Genomic DNA, 13292 nt, shown 5'->3' on the forward strand with positions numbered 1-13292 from the left:
ATTAATCAGCCAGCTGGAGAATGTCACAGCTGACAAGTCATTATGGAGAGTGAGACGTTTTGTCAAGTGCTCCGGTACTTCACAGAGGACAGAGTTGCTCTCAAAGACTAAGGTTCAGCCCAATCGGGGACCTTGAGTAATGAACCAATGATCTCCCCACTCACAAGACTGACAGCTCTGCCACAAAAAAAGAAAAATAGATTATGATGGACAGGCTGTGGCAGCTGTGAGAAGGAGCCCCACTCATTCGCTGCCACAGCCCCCCAGTACATAGGTTGAGTCTGTCTCAGATGATTAAAGTTATGCCTGTTGGCTTGCCTGGTAGCTCTACTAGCCACCACAGTAAGGTTGATTCTTAACTATCAAGTTTAATAAGTTAGGTTAAACCAGTGTTTTCTAACCAGAAGTGATTTCATCCTCCAGGGGACATTTGGCAATGTCTAGAGACATTTTTGATGGTCACAATTGGAGTGCTACTGGCATCTTGTGGCTAGAGGCCAGAGATGCTGCTAAATGTCCTACAATGCACAGGACAGAGCCCCATAAAAAGAGTTATCCAAGCCAAAATATCAGCAGTGCTGAAGTTTTAAGGCCCTGGCTTAAGCTGGTGGTAGAAAAATTGGACAAGTGAGCTGTTCTTAAGAAGTTCTTTAATCATTTAGTTGACATGGCTAAAAAGTAGCCCTGTATAAATGTAGTCCCAACAGTTTATCTGAGGAATGGTGTGTTGTTTTCTATAATATTTTGTTTTCTTTTTTAAGATTGCTGAGAGGGTGAAGCTATCAAAGACAAGGTCCGAATCATCATCATCTGATCGGCCAGTCCTGGGCTCTGAAATCAGTAGCATAGGGGTGAGTATTCACGAGAAGCAAGGCAAGAAAGTACCCGGCAGAGCTACACAGACAATGGATTATAGATGACAGAAGAACTTCTAAAGTCTATCTCCAATAAACCAGTTAGTTTTAATAGTAAATCATACCTGATTTCCTTCCAAAGGATTAAATTAAAATGTATGATGATTTCCATTCATATGGTGAATTACTTCTTCAGCTTTAAGGGAGATTTTTTTTCCTTTCCTTGAAACCATTCAGAAACAAATGATTTAGGTCCAGTTCTTGGTGATATAGATGAAAGTCTTGACGTATCTGTCTTATATCACCCTGCTACCCCAGAGACCAAGAGCTCTAAAATAACTGCCTTTTGCACATCCATCTTGAAAGCGACGTGCTCTCCACTGAGGAGGAATGTTGTCTTTGAAGCGTAGCCCAGTGGTAGGAAAGACCAGAACCTTCGGTTTAGTTCCAGAGTTTTCATCTGTGGAGTCTGGGAACCCCCTGGGACTGTAAGAGCTGATGGATGGTGAAAAGGAGTAGTTTCATTTCTTTAAGGGATCTTTTAGGATTGGGGATGAGGCTTAGAGAGCCAGCTCTTTGATCCTCAGAGGCAGAGGCAGCCTGAATAGCATTTTAAGGCCCTAATTTAGAATTTTACACTGAGCAAAAATGCATGCATTCAGATTCCGTGACGAAGCCAAATTGTGAAAATGAAGGAGTCAGCCCCTCTCCTGGGCTACAGAAACCAAAAACAGTGGCCTGGTGTGGCAGGGAATTCAGGATAGGGGAAAGAAACCCTGACTCTGTTCAACATTCAGAATTTAAGGAACTCCAAGAAGGCATGATCTGCCCATCCTGGCTGCCCAGCACCACGTGCTTGGGGAAGGAGCCATATTTTGATCCTGATTTTTTTTGCTACTGCTTTTATAGTATTTAATAGTTAACTTTTCATACTGGGATTCTATCCTACAAACTGAGAACCATCAGTGTAACCATCCTCCCAGTCCCCGATTCTCAAGGAATATCAGCTTTAAATTATTTTGCAAGCAAAGCATGCATCTCTGAAATGATACGTTCCAAAGGGGAATTAATGCTTCTTTTTGCAGGTATCCAGCAGTGTGGCTGAACACCTGGCCCACTCACTTCAGGACTGCTCCAATATCCAAGAGATTTTCCAAACACTCTACTCACATGGATCTGCCATCTCAGAAAGCAAGATTAGAGAGTTTGAGGTGGAAACAGAACGGCTGAATAGGTGAGGAGAGATCCTATCGATTTGATTCTGGGGCAGGGAGGAGCTGCTACTCCTCACTTCTCTTTCCAAAGATCTGTTGAAGGTGGCTTATGTATTATGACATAGAGCAGTACTGTCAGGCTGGTGGGGTTGGAAGTTCCTACCACCTTGGTCATCAGAGGAGTGCTCACAACAGTCTGAGCTGCCATCATGGCCGTGACCTGGCATTCACATGGGCCTTATGCTTAGAAAGGTGCCATACTTGCTTCATTGCTCTGCTGTCAACGTTTTAAATTCTTAATACTGTTAAACAAGGGACCCCACTTTTTCGTTTCACACTGGACCTTGCAAATAACATAGTGAGTCCTTGGAGCAGTCCCTACAGAATGGCAAGTAAGTCACAGGTAGCTGCCAAGCATGCAGGCCTGTGCTGCAGAGAACCGCAGAAGGAAGTTCTGGAATGTTGAGACAGCATCCTAGAGGCACTTGGAGCTACTGGAACCAGCACAGGCAATCTGGTAGAGCTGTTCCTGGCATCGACCAGGCATGCTGGTCTAGATCATCTTCCTGATGGTTGCCTAGTTTTATTTATGCTCTTTGCAAATGTGCTCAGTCTTGGGTCCCTACATCCTATCCTAACTGTCCTACCTAGAGTAATTTTACCATATACCCCATTTTATTGGATTCTTACAAAAGTCTTACAAAAGAGGTAGTTTCAGTTTGCCCTTTTGCCTGTTGGCAAAGACTCTCTTATGTGTCATGCCAGTGATGAGGGAGTTGCTAACAAAGCAAAGAAGGACCAGGGCCAAACCATGGAAACCACTTGGCCTCAGAATTGGTTCTGCAGTGGCAGAATGGACTGTTGACTCTCATCCGAGTGTGCTGTGGCTGCCTTGACCTACCAATCTTTAGTGGGAGAGCACTGTAAGAATTTGAAAGGCTTATGAGCTAACCAGGAAGAAATAGGGATACCATTCCCCGTCCACTGTTGCTTAATTCCATTCCTCTTGTGTATGGCAAACCAGAATAAATTGAATTATCATGTTAGTCCTCCCTCATTGAAGCTGTTTAATATAGTTCTTGAGAACTAAGGTAATTGGCAATCTAGGTCATTTTAAATCTTGAAATTAAATGGTTTCCTTATTAAATCCAGAACACTTAAGAGTGATAATCCTGATGATTACTTAGTGGCAGTAAAGAAGCAGTCTTTTTGGTATCACTGCCCTGGGAGTGCTTAAAAATTGAATCAGATATGTCCTTTGCAATTTAATGAAGTCAGATGCCTTCAAGGGAACCTCGATTTAGTGAGGATCTCCTCTCTCCAGATTCTGGGTTTTAACAAGTTGGATTTGTGGCTGAACTCGAATAGGGGAGTTGCTTTCTACTCCGTTATATACACCCAGGAGAGACCAAAGAAGGGGGAAATATTTTGCTAGTAGCTCATGTTATTAGGGTGTTTAACAGCTTACAAAGGGCTCTCACAGCCAGCCACTTAATCCTCAACTTGTGAGGGTAGAGTAGTCCTGTTTTGCAAATGAGAAAACAAAGGCTTTGAAGTCCCAAGTTGAGTGACTTGCCTTAAATCCAGAGCTATTAAGTAGCTGAGACAGAATTCCAACCCCTACCCTTTGACCTCAACTCCATTGTCATCTCTGTGATCCTAGCTGCTGCGGGAACCTGGGGGTTCTTAGAAATAAGCTACCAGTATATCCTGATGTCTGCTATTTTAACTACCTCAAAGTTGGAGGCCTATTACTCTCAAAGTATGTTAGCCTTTAACTTCATGATTGGCAGGGGAGGGGCGTCATCCCTACCCACCAAAATGTTTTCCTTCTTTAGCAAATCTCTGTTAAGCATCTGCTATATGCTAGACTATGTGGCATGCAAAGCAAAGTAAAACAGATAGGGTCCCTGCTCTCATGGAGCTTATATTCTGTTAGGGAAAATAGACCAAAGAGAAAACAAATAAGATGATAAGATCCAAGAAGGAAATAAATAGGACACCAGCAGAAGCTCTGGGAGGGTTGATTTTTCTTTTCTTTCTGGTATTATTTCTGAAGGCTCTGTTCTGTTCCATTGGTCTATATCTCTGTTTTGGTACCAGTACCATGCTGTTTTGGTTACTGTAGACTTGTAGTATAGTTTGAAGTCACGTAGCATGATGCCTCCAGCTTTGTTCTTTTGGGTTAGGATTGATTTGGCAATGTGGGCTCTTTTTTCCTTCCATATGAACTTTAAAGTAGTTTTTTCCAATTCTGTGAAGAAAGTCATTGGTAGCTTGATGGGGATGGCATTGAATCTATAAATTACCTTGGGCAGTATGGCCATTTTCACAATATTGATTCTTCCTATCCGTGAGCATGGAATGTTCTTCCATTTGTTTGTTCTTCTTTTATTTCATTGGGCAGTGGTTTGTAGTTCTCCTTGAAGAGGTCCTTCACATCCCTTGTAAGTTGGATTCCTAGGTATTTTATTCTCTTTGAAGCAATTGTGAATGGGAGTTCACTCATGATTTGGATCTCTGTTTGTCTGTTATTGGTGTCTAGGAATGCTTGTGATTTTTGCACATTGATTCTGTATCCTGAGACTTTGCTGAAGTTGCTTATCAGCTTAAGGAGATTTTGGGCTGAGACGATGAGGTTTTCTAAATATACAATCATGTCATCTGCAAATTGGGACAATTTGACTTCCTCTTTTCCTAATTGAATACCCTTTCTTTCTTTCTCTTGCCTGATTGCCCTGGCCAGAACTTCCAACACTATGTTGAATAGGAGTGGTGAGAGAGGGCATCCCGGTCTTGTGCCAGTTTTCAAAGGGAATGCTTCCACTTTTTGCCCATTCAGTATGATATCGGCTGTGGGTTTGTCATAAATAGCTCTTATTATTTTGAGATACGTCCCATCAATACCTAGTTGATTGAGAGTTTTTAGCATGAAGTTTTTAGCATGTTGAATTTTGTCAAAGGCCTTTTCTGCATCTATTGAGATAATCATGTGATTTTTGTCTTTGGTTCTGTTTATATGATGGATTAACGTTTATTAATTTTCATTTGTTGAACCAGCCTTGCATCCCAGAGATGAAGCCCACGTGATCATGGTGGATAAGCTTTTTGATGTGCCTCTGGATTCGGTTTGCCAGTATTTTATTGAGGTCTTTGCATCGATGTTCATCAGGGATATTGGTCTAGAATTCTTTTTTTTTTGTTGTGTCTCTGCTAGGCTTTGGTATCAGGATGATGCTGGCCTCATAAAATGAGTTGGGGGGATTCCCTCTTTTTCTATTGATTGGAATAGTTTCAGAAGGAGTAGTTCCAGCTCCTCCTTGTACCTCTGGTAGAATTCAGCTGTGAATCTGTCTGGTCCTGTACTTCTTTTGGTTGATAGGCTATTAATTATTGCCTCAATTTCAGAACCTGTTATTGGTCTATTCAGGGATTCAACTTCTTCCCGGTTTAGTCTTGGGAAGGTGTATGTGTCCAGGAATTTATCCATTTCTTCTAGATTTTCTAGTTTATTTGTGTAGAGGTGTTTATAGTATTCTCTGATGGTAGTTTGTGTTTCTGTGGGATCAATGGTGATATCCCCTTTATCATTTTTTATTGCACCTATTTGTTTCTTCTCTCTTTTCTTCTTTATTAGTCTTGCTAGCGGTCTATTTTGTTGATCCTTTCAAAAAACCAGCTCCTGGATTCATTGATTTTTTGAAGGGTTTTTTGTGTCTCTATCTCCTTCAGTTCTGCTCTGATCTTAGTTATTTCTTGCCTTCTGCTAGCTTTTGAATGTGATTGCTCTTGCTTCTCTAGTTCTTTTAATTGTGATGTTAGGGTGTCGATTTTAGATCTTTCCTGCTTTCTCTTGTAGGCATCTAGTGCTATAAATTTCCCTCTACACACTGCTTTAAATGTGTAACAGAGATTCTGGTACATTGTGTCTTTGTTCTCATTGGTTTCAAAGAACATCTTTATTTCTGCCTTCATTTTGTTATGTACCCAGTAGTCATTCAGGAGCAGGTTGTTCAGTTTCCATGTAGTTGAGCAGTTTTGAGTGAGTTTCTTAATCCTGAATTATAGTTTGATTGCACTGTGGTCTGAGAGACTGTTGTAATTTCTGTTCTTTTACATTTGCTGAGGAGAGCTTTAATTCCAACTATGTGGTCAATTTTGGAGTAAGTGTGATGTGGTGCTGAGAAGAGTGTATATTCTGTTGATTTGGAGTAGAGAGTTCTCTAGATGTCTGCTCGGTCTGCTTGGTGGAGAGCTGAGTTCATTTCTTGGATATCTTTGTTAACTTTCTGTCTTGTTGATCTGTCTAATGTTGACAGTGGGGTGTTAAAGTCTCCATTATTATTGTGTGGGAGTCTAAGTCTCTTTGTAGGTCTCTAAGGACTTGCTTTATGAATCTGGGTGCTCTTGTATTGGGTGCATATATATTTAGGATAGTTAGCTCTTCTTGTTGAATTGATCCCTTTACCATTATGTAATGGCCTTCTTTGTCCCTTTTGATCTTTGTTGGTTTAAAGTCTGTTTTATCAGAGACTAGGATTGCAACCCGTGCTTTTTTTTTTGTTTGTTTTCCATTTGCTTGATAGATCTTCCTGCATCCCTTCATTTTGAGCCTATATGTGTCTCTGCTCGTGAGATGGGTCTCCTGAATACAGCACACTGATGGGTCTTGACTCTGTATCCAGTTTGCCAGTCTGTCTTTTAATTGGAGCATTTAGCCCATTTACATTTAAGGTTAATATTGTTATGTGTGAATTTGATCCTGTCATTATGATGTTAGCTGGTTATTTTGCTCGTTAGTTGATGCAGTTTCTTCCTAGCATGGATGGTCTTTACAATTTGGCATGTTTTTGCAGTGGCTGGTACCGGTTGTTCCTTTCCATGTTTAGTGCTTCCTTCAGGAGTTCTTGTAAGGCAGGCCTGGTGGTGACAGAATCTCTCAGCATTTGTTCGTCTGTAAAGGATTTTATTTATTCTTCACTTATGAAGCTTAATTTGGCTGGATATGAAATTCTGGGTTGAAAATTCTTTTCTTTAAGAATGTTGAATATTGGCCCCCACTCTCTTCTGGCTTGTAGAGTTTCTGCCAGGAGATCACCTATTAGTCTGATGGGCTTCCCTTTGTGGGTAACCAGAACTTTTTCTCTGGCTGCCCTTACGATTTTTTTCCTTCATTTCAACTTTGGTGAATCTGACAATTATGTGTCTTGGAGTTGCTCTTCTTGAGGAGTATCTTTGTGGCATTCTCTGTATTTCCTGAATGTGAATGTTGGCCAGCCTCACTAGGTTGGGGAAGTTCTCCTGGATAATATCCTGAAGAGTGTTTTCCAGCCTGGTTCCATTCTCCCCATCACTTTCAGGTACACCAATCAGATGTAGATTTGGTCTTTTCACATAGTCCTGTGTCCAGAATTGGTGGGTTCTTGGTCTCGCTGACTTCAAGAATGAAGCCACAGACCCTTGCATTGAGTGTTACAGTTCTTAAAGATGGTGTGTCCGGAGTTTGTTCCTTCTGATGTTCAGACTTGTCTAGAGTTTCTTCCTTCTGGTGGGTTCGTGTTCTCGCTGGCTTCAGGAGTGAAGCTGCAGACCTTCACAGTGAGTGTTACAGCTCTTAAAGGGGGCATGTCTGGAGTTGTTTGTTCCTTCTCATGGGATCGTGGTCTCGCTGGCTTCAGGAGTGAAGCTGCAGACCTTTGCGGTAAGTGTTACAGCTTTTAAAGGCGGCGCGGACCCAAGGAGTCAGCAACAGCAAGATTTACTGTGCAGAGCGAAAGAACAAAGCTTCCACAGCATGGAAGGGGACCCGACAGGGTTGCCACTGCTGGCTCAGGCAGCCTGCTTTTATTCCCTTATCTGCCCCCACCCACATCCTGCTGATTGGTCCATTTTACAGAGAGCTGATTGGTCTGTTTTGACAGGGTGCTGACTGGTGCATTTACAAACCTTGAGCTAGACACAGAGTGCTGACTGGTGCATTTACAATCCTCCAGCTAGACATAAAAGTTCTGCAAGACCCCACCCGACTCAGGAGCCCAGCGGGCTTTGCCTAGTGGATCCCATGCTGGGATCGCAGGTGGAGCTGTCCGCCAGTCCCGTGCCATGTGCCCACACTCCTCAGCCCTTGGGCGGTCGATGGGACCAGGCGCCTCGGAGCAGGGGGCAGCACCGGTCAGGGAGGCTTGGGCTGCACAGGAGCCCACAGAGGGTGAGGGGGGCTCCGGCATGGCAGGCTGCAGGTCCCAAGCCCTGCCCTGCGGGGAGGCAGCTGAGGCCCAGCGAGAATTCCAGTGTGGCGCGAGCAGGCCGCAGCTGCTGGCCTGGGTGCCATGCCCCTCACTGCCCAGGGCCGACGGCACCGGCCAGCTGCTCCAAGTGCGGGGCCTGCTGAGCCCGTGCCCACCTGGAACTTGCGCTGGCCCATGAGTGCCACGCACAGCCCTGGTTCCCACCTGCGTCTCTCCCTCCACACTTCCCAGCAAGCAGAGGGAGCCGGCTCCTGCCTCGGCCAGCCCAGAGAGGGGCCCCCACAGCGCAGTGGTGGGCTGAAGCGCTCCTCGAGCATGGCCAGAGTAGACACCAAGGCCGAGGAGGTGCCAAGAGCAAGCGAGGGCTGCTAGCACATTGTCACCTCTCAGTCCCATATTTCTTGGAGGGTTTGTTCATTTCTTTTTACTCATTTTTCTCTAAACTTCTCTTCTCATTTCATTTCATTCATTTGATCTTCAGTTCCTGATATGCTTTCTTCCACTTGATCAAATCAGCTACTGAAGCTTTCGCATGCACCTTGTAGTTCTTGTGCTATGGTTTTCAGCTCCTTCAGGTCATTTAAAGACTTGTTTTCACTGTTTATTCTAGTTAGCCATTCATCTAATCTTTTTTCAAGGTTTTTAGCTTCTTTGCGATGGGCTCGAACATCCTCCTTTAGCTTGGAGAAGTTTGTTATTACCAATTATCTGAAGCCTTCTTCTATCAACTCATCAAAGTCATTCTCTGTCCAGCTTTGTTTCATTGCTGGCAAGGAGCTGTCTTCCTTTGGAGGAGAAGAGGCACTCTGATTTTTAGAATTTTCAGCTTTTGTGCTCTGGTTTCTCCCTATCTTTGTGGTTTTATCTACCTTTGGTCTTCGATGATGGTGATGTACAGATGGGGTTTTGGTGTGGATGTCCTTTCTGTTTGTTAGTTTTCCTTCTAACAGTCAGGACCCTCAGCTGCAGGTCTGTTAGAGTTTGCTGGAGGTCCACTCCAGACCCTGTTTGCCTGGGTATCACCAGTGGAGGCTGCAGAACAGCAAATATTGCAGAACGGCAGATGTTGCTGCCTGATCCTTCCTCTGGAAGCTTCGTCTCAAGGGGGCACCCGGCTGTATGAGGTGTCAGTCGGCCCCTACTGGGAGGTATCTCCCAGTTAGGCTACTCAGAGGTCAGGGACCCACTTGAGAAGGCAGTCTGTCCGTTCTCAGAGATCAAACTGCATGCTGGGAGAACCACTACTCTCTTCAAAGCTGTCAGACAGGGACGTTTAAGTCTGCAGAAGTTGTCTGCTGCCTTTTGTTCAGCTATGCCCTGCCCCCACAGGTGGAGTCTACAGAGGCAGGCAGGTCTCCTTGAGCTGTGGTGGGCTCCACCCAGTTCCAGCTTCCCGGCCACTTTGTTTACCTACTCAAGCCTTGGCAATGGCGGACGCCCCTCCCCCACCCTCACTGCTGCCTTGCAGTTCCATCTCAGACGGCTGTGCTAGCAGTGAGTGAGGCTCCATGGGTGTGGGACCCCAGGGAGGGTTGATTTTTTGGTGGGTATTCAGGGCAGGCATCTGAAGATGGGAGGCTTACATTGAGATGGGTTTAAAAAAAAAAAAAAAAAAGCCATATGGCAAACTGATATTCTTATGGCCACTTAACAACCATGAGGCCTGAAAGAGGAAGTGTCCAAAGGCCAGTGGAACTGAAATGGAGTAAGGGGAAGAAGCTACATGAGACGAGGTAGCAGAGCAGGGGCTGGCTCAGCTGTGGATTTTGATGCTGTGGACAAATTTTACTCTTTATTCGAAGTGTACTTGGAAGTCATTAAAGGGTTTTTGAATGTGGAAGAACAAGATCTGATTGACACTATGGAATCTTACCTGGGTGTGGAGAATGGAAAGGATGGGATAAGAGTGGAAGCAGCACGATCTTTGTGGTGCGCCAGGGCAGCCATGGAGGGATGGGGCCAGGGGCCTCATGCACGGCATGTGTGGTACTGAAAGCAGTGGAGACTGCAGCTGGGTTCCACTTGGATAAGAGAAAGTGATGGTCTCAAAAAAGATCCTCAGGGGTCTAGTGCAGGGGTGTCCAATCTTTTCGCTTCCTGGGCCACACTGGAAGAAGGGGAATGTCTCAGGCCAAACATGAAATACACTAACACTAACGGTAGCTGATGAACTGAAAAGAAGAAAATTGCAAAAATATCTCGTAATGTTTTAAGAAAGTTTACCAATTTGTGTTGGGCCACATGCAGCCCACAGGTTGGACAAGCTTGGTCTAGCGTGTAGTGTTGGGTAGATGGTGGTGGCATTTACTGAGGTGGAGAAGATAAGGGAGGATGAGGTTCAGGGAAAATCAAGAATCCCACTTTGGAATGTTAAACTAGAGGTGGCAGTGTGACAGCAAAAGTAAATGTCAGGAAGGCAGCTGGATATGTGAGCCCGGCCCTCAGAAGAAAGCTCTGGGCTAGAGAAAGTTGTGAGCCAGCAGAGCATACCTGCCTAATAAAGTCATGGGACTGGATAGAAATCACCCGTAGGGTGGGAGTGTTGATAGCAGAGGGGACCCCAGGACAGCCCCAAGAGAATGGCAAGCCTTACTAATTTTATAGAGAATGAGCATCTAGCAAAGGAGACTGAGAGGAAATAGCCGCTAGGGAAGGAAGAAAACCAGCAGAGACCCCCCATGGCTTAAGTGAGGGGAGCTCTTTAAGAAGAAACGAGTAACAGATCAGTGGGGTGTTGCCTCAGAAGGGCCCTGAGATGGGCTTGGCCACATGGAGGTCTATGAGTTGAGTAAAGGTTTTATCTAATTAGCAGGGACGGACTGTAGACTGGAGCAAGTTGAAAAGTAAATGGGAGAATGGGGACTCTTTTCAAGAAGTCTTAATGTGAACAGTGGCAGAAAAGCATTCTTGTAGTACCTTACCTTGAAATGACCTTGGAATGGCCAGAGCCTGGCAGTGATCTTGGTTCTTCTACACTCACCAGATGTCTCCCATGTTGGCAAGTGTCTCCATATTCTGCTCTAAGGTGTGAGTCTAAGATTTTTCCTTGAAGCTAATGGCTTCCAAACCCCTTAACATTTCAAGTCACTTGCAGTTTGTGTGTGTGAAGCTTTCTCTTCAAGAGTTAGTGGTCAGAGTACTACAAATAGATGTCTGCATGGAAAATGACTTGTGGCATCAAGAGCATCTGTACCCTGAGATGGAAAACGGAGAAGCTGAAGGATCATATTATTCATTTGTTTGCCAGCTTTGCCACAGACTCATTTGCCCTGAATCTGCAGTTCTGAATCCTGTAAAACTTCAAGTTCCCAATGCTTATCCTACCACTAGTTAGAGCTGCTAGCCTATGTAACCCGAAAGCAGCTTTGGGTACAATCCATAGCTCCTCGTCCATTTCCCACTTAAAGGCCGCTGGGGGAGGTTCCTGTTCACTCACTAATTCATCCTTTGGTTCTCTCTGTAGTTTGTGATTATGAGGATGGGATTTGGGGTCACACTTCCAGGTTCAAATCACAGGGCAAGATACTTAATGTTTCTGGGCCTCCATTTCCTCATTTGAAATGGGAGTAACAACACTTAATTCAAAGGGCTGCTAGGAGAATCACTAAAGCAAAGGCTTAACAAATAGCCATGACTGCTGTCATGCTGCTTTTCATCCCTGCATGTGGAGGGTGAGTTATCTAAGCCCACCAGATGTTCCACATGACGGGGGCCTGGAGGTTGCACAACTGTCTCCTTTCCTTTGAATATCTCCAGAGCCTAGCGCTGTGCCCTGCTCATGATAGACCTGTAGTGAGTGTGGCAATGGCTGGGGGCTTATTTTTAACCAGGGGGCTTATTTTTTATTTGTAATTCACACAGAGTTTAGTGATACTTTTATGTAGAGTTGCTTCTTTGACAAAATACTGTGTCAGCTACTAATCTGACAAGCCCACATCCTCACATGCTTTTCTGGCCTGAATATAAATGAGTCAACTGAAATATTGGCAAATTAACTGTAACCCTAGTGTGAAACTGATTTTTGTTCCTTTGTAGCCGGATTGAGCACCTCAAATCCCAGAATGACCTCCTGACTATAACCCTGGAGGAATGTAAAAGCAATGCCGAGAGGATGAGCATGCTGGTGGGAAAATACGAATCCAATGCCACGGCGCTGAGGCTGGCCTTGCAGTACAGGTAGGAAAACAGCACGAGGCACACACTGGGATGTTTGTAGCTACTTCAGGGTAGAAGTGCATCCAGAGTAACCTTCAGAATAAAAGCAGGAAATAGGCTTTTAGAAGGCATATCTTGCAGTTTGGACCAAGGCATATCTGGCGGTTTGGACCAGCAAATAGCTAAGAGTAATGAATATGATGTTAGTAAACAGGTATATTTCTCCTGGCATATTCATCTTAAATATTATTTCATTTAGGTACTGTCACTCATAATATCGATTTTTTGGTAAGTTACATATTCATTTGTTCTTGCAGATTTTTATTCATTTTCATATGTAATTTACGTTGTTATAAATCTAGCATTCTAGTTCTTCATTTTGTTATGGTTTTAAAATGTTGCTTTTAATAGTCTCTATTTATTCTGAATTGGCTGTAACCCCTCCATCAAGTTTTTATGTTGTTAATTTATTCAGTTTTTTAGAAGACATTTAGACTTTTGGTATTAAAAATAATTCTATGATGAATAATTTAATGCAGATAAGATCTTCATTCTTTTGAATATTTTCCTCTGGATAAAATCCCGAAGCAGGAATTGTAGGTCAAAGGATGTGAATATTTTCCTAGCTCTACAGGCATGCTGCTGATTTTTTTGTCATGAAAACAAGTCAATTTAAATAACTGCAGTTCACTCATTGGTGAGCAAGTGGTAATTTGAATGGACCACTTTTTTTTTTCTGCCTCATCACTTTGAAATTTATCTGTTTTTAAATTGCTGCTTGTTTAAAGCTGCAACTATGCCTTATTATTATCATCATAGGT

The 13292-nt window shown here is 43.8% G+C and overlaps 1 protein-coding gene across 1 annotated transcript in view; it reads left to right on the forward strand.

Annotated features, from left to right (window-relative positions):
• MCC (MCC regulator of WNT signaling pathway) overlaps nucleotides 1-13292 on the forward strand; it is a 466429-nt gene that overhangs the window by 405725 nt on the left and 47412 nt on the right. Inside the window, exons 10-12 of the mRNA XM_058440606.1 lie at nucleotides 762-851; nucleotides 1940-2088; nucleotides 12352-12492. Of these exons, the coding sequence (XP_058296589.1) occupies nucleotides 762-851; nucleotides 1940-2088; nucleotides 12352-12492 (380 nt within the window). The remainder of the gene's footprint in view (nucleotides 1-761; nucleotides 852-1939; nucleotides 2089-12351; nucleotides 12493-13292) is intronic.

The sequence above is a fragment of the Hylobates moloch genome, unplaced genomic scaffold, assembly GCF_009828535.3.
Source record: "Hylobates moloch isolate HMO894 unplaced genomic scaffold, HMol_V3 SCAFFOLD_6, whole genome shotgun sequence".
Classification (NCBI taxonomy): Eukaryota; Metazoa; Chordata; class Mammalia; order Primates; family Hylobatidae; genus Hylobates; species Hylobates moloch.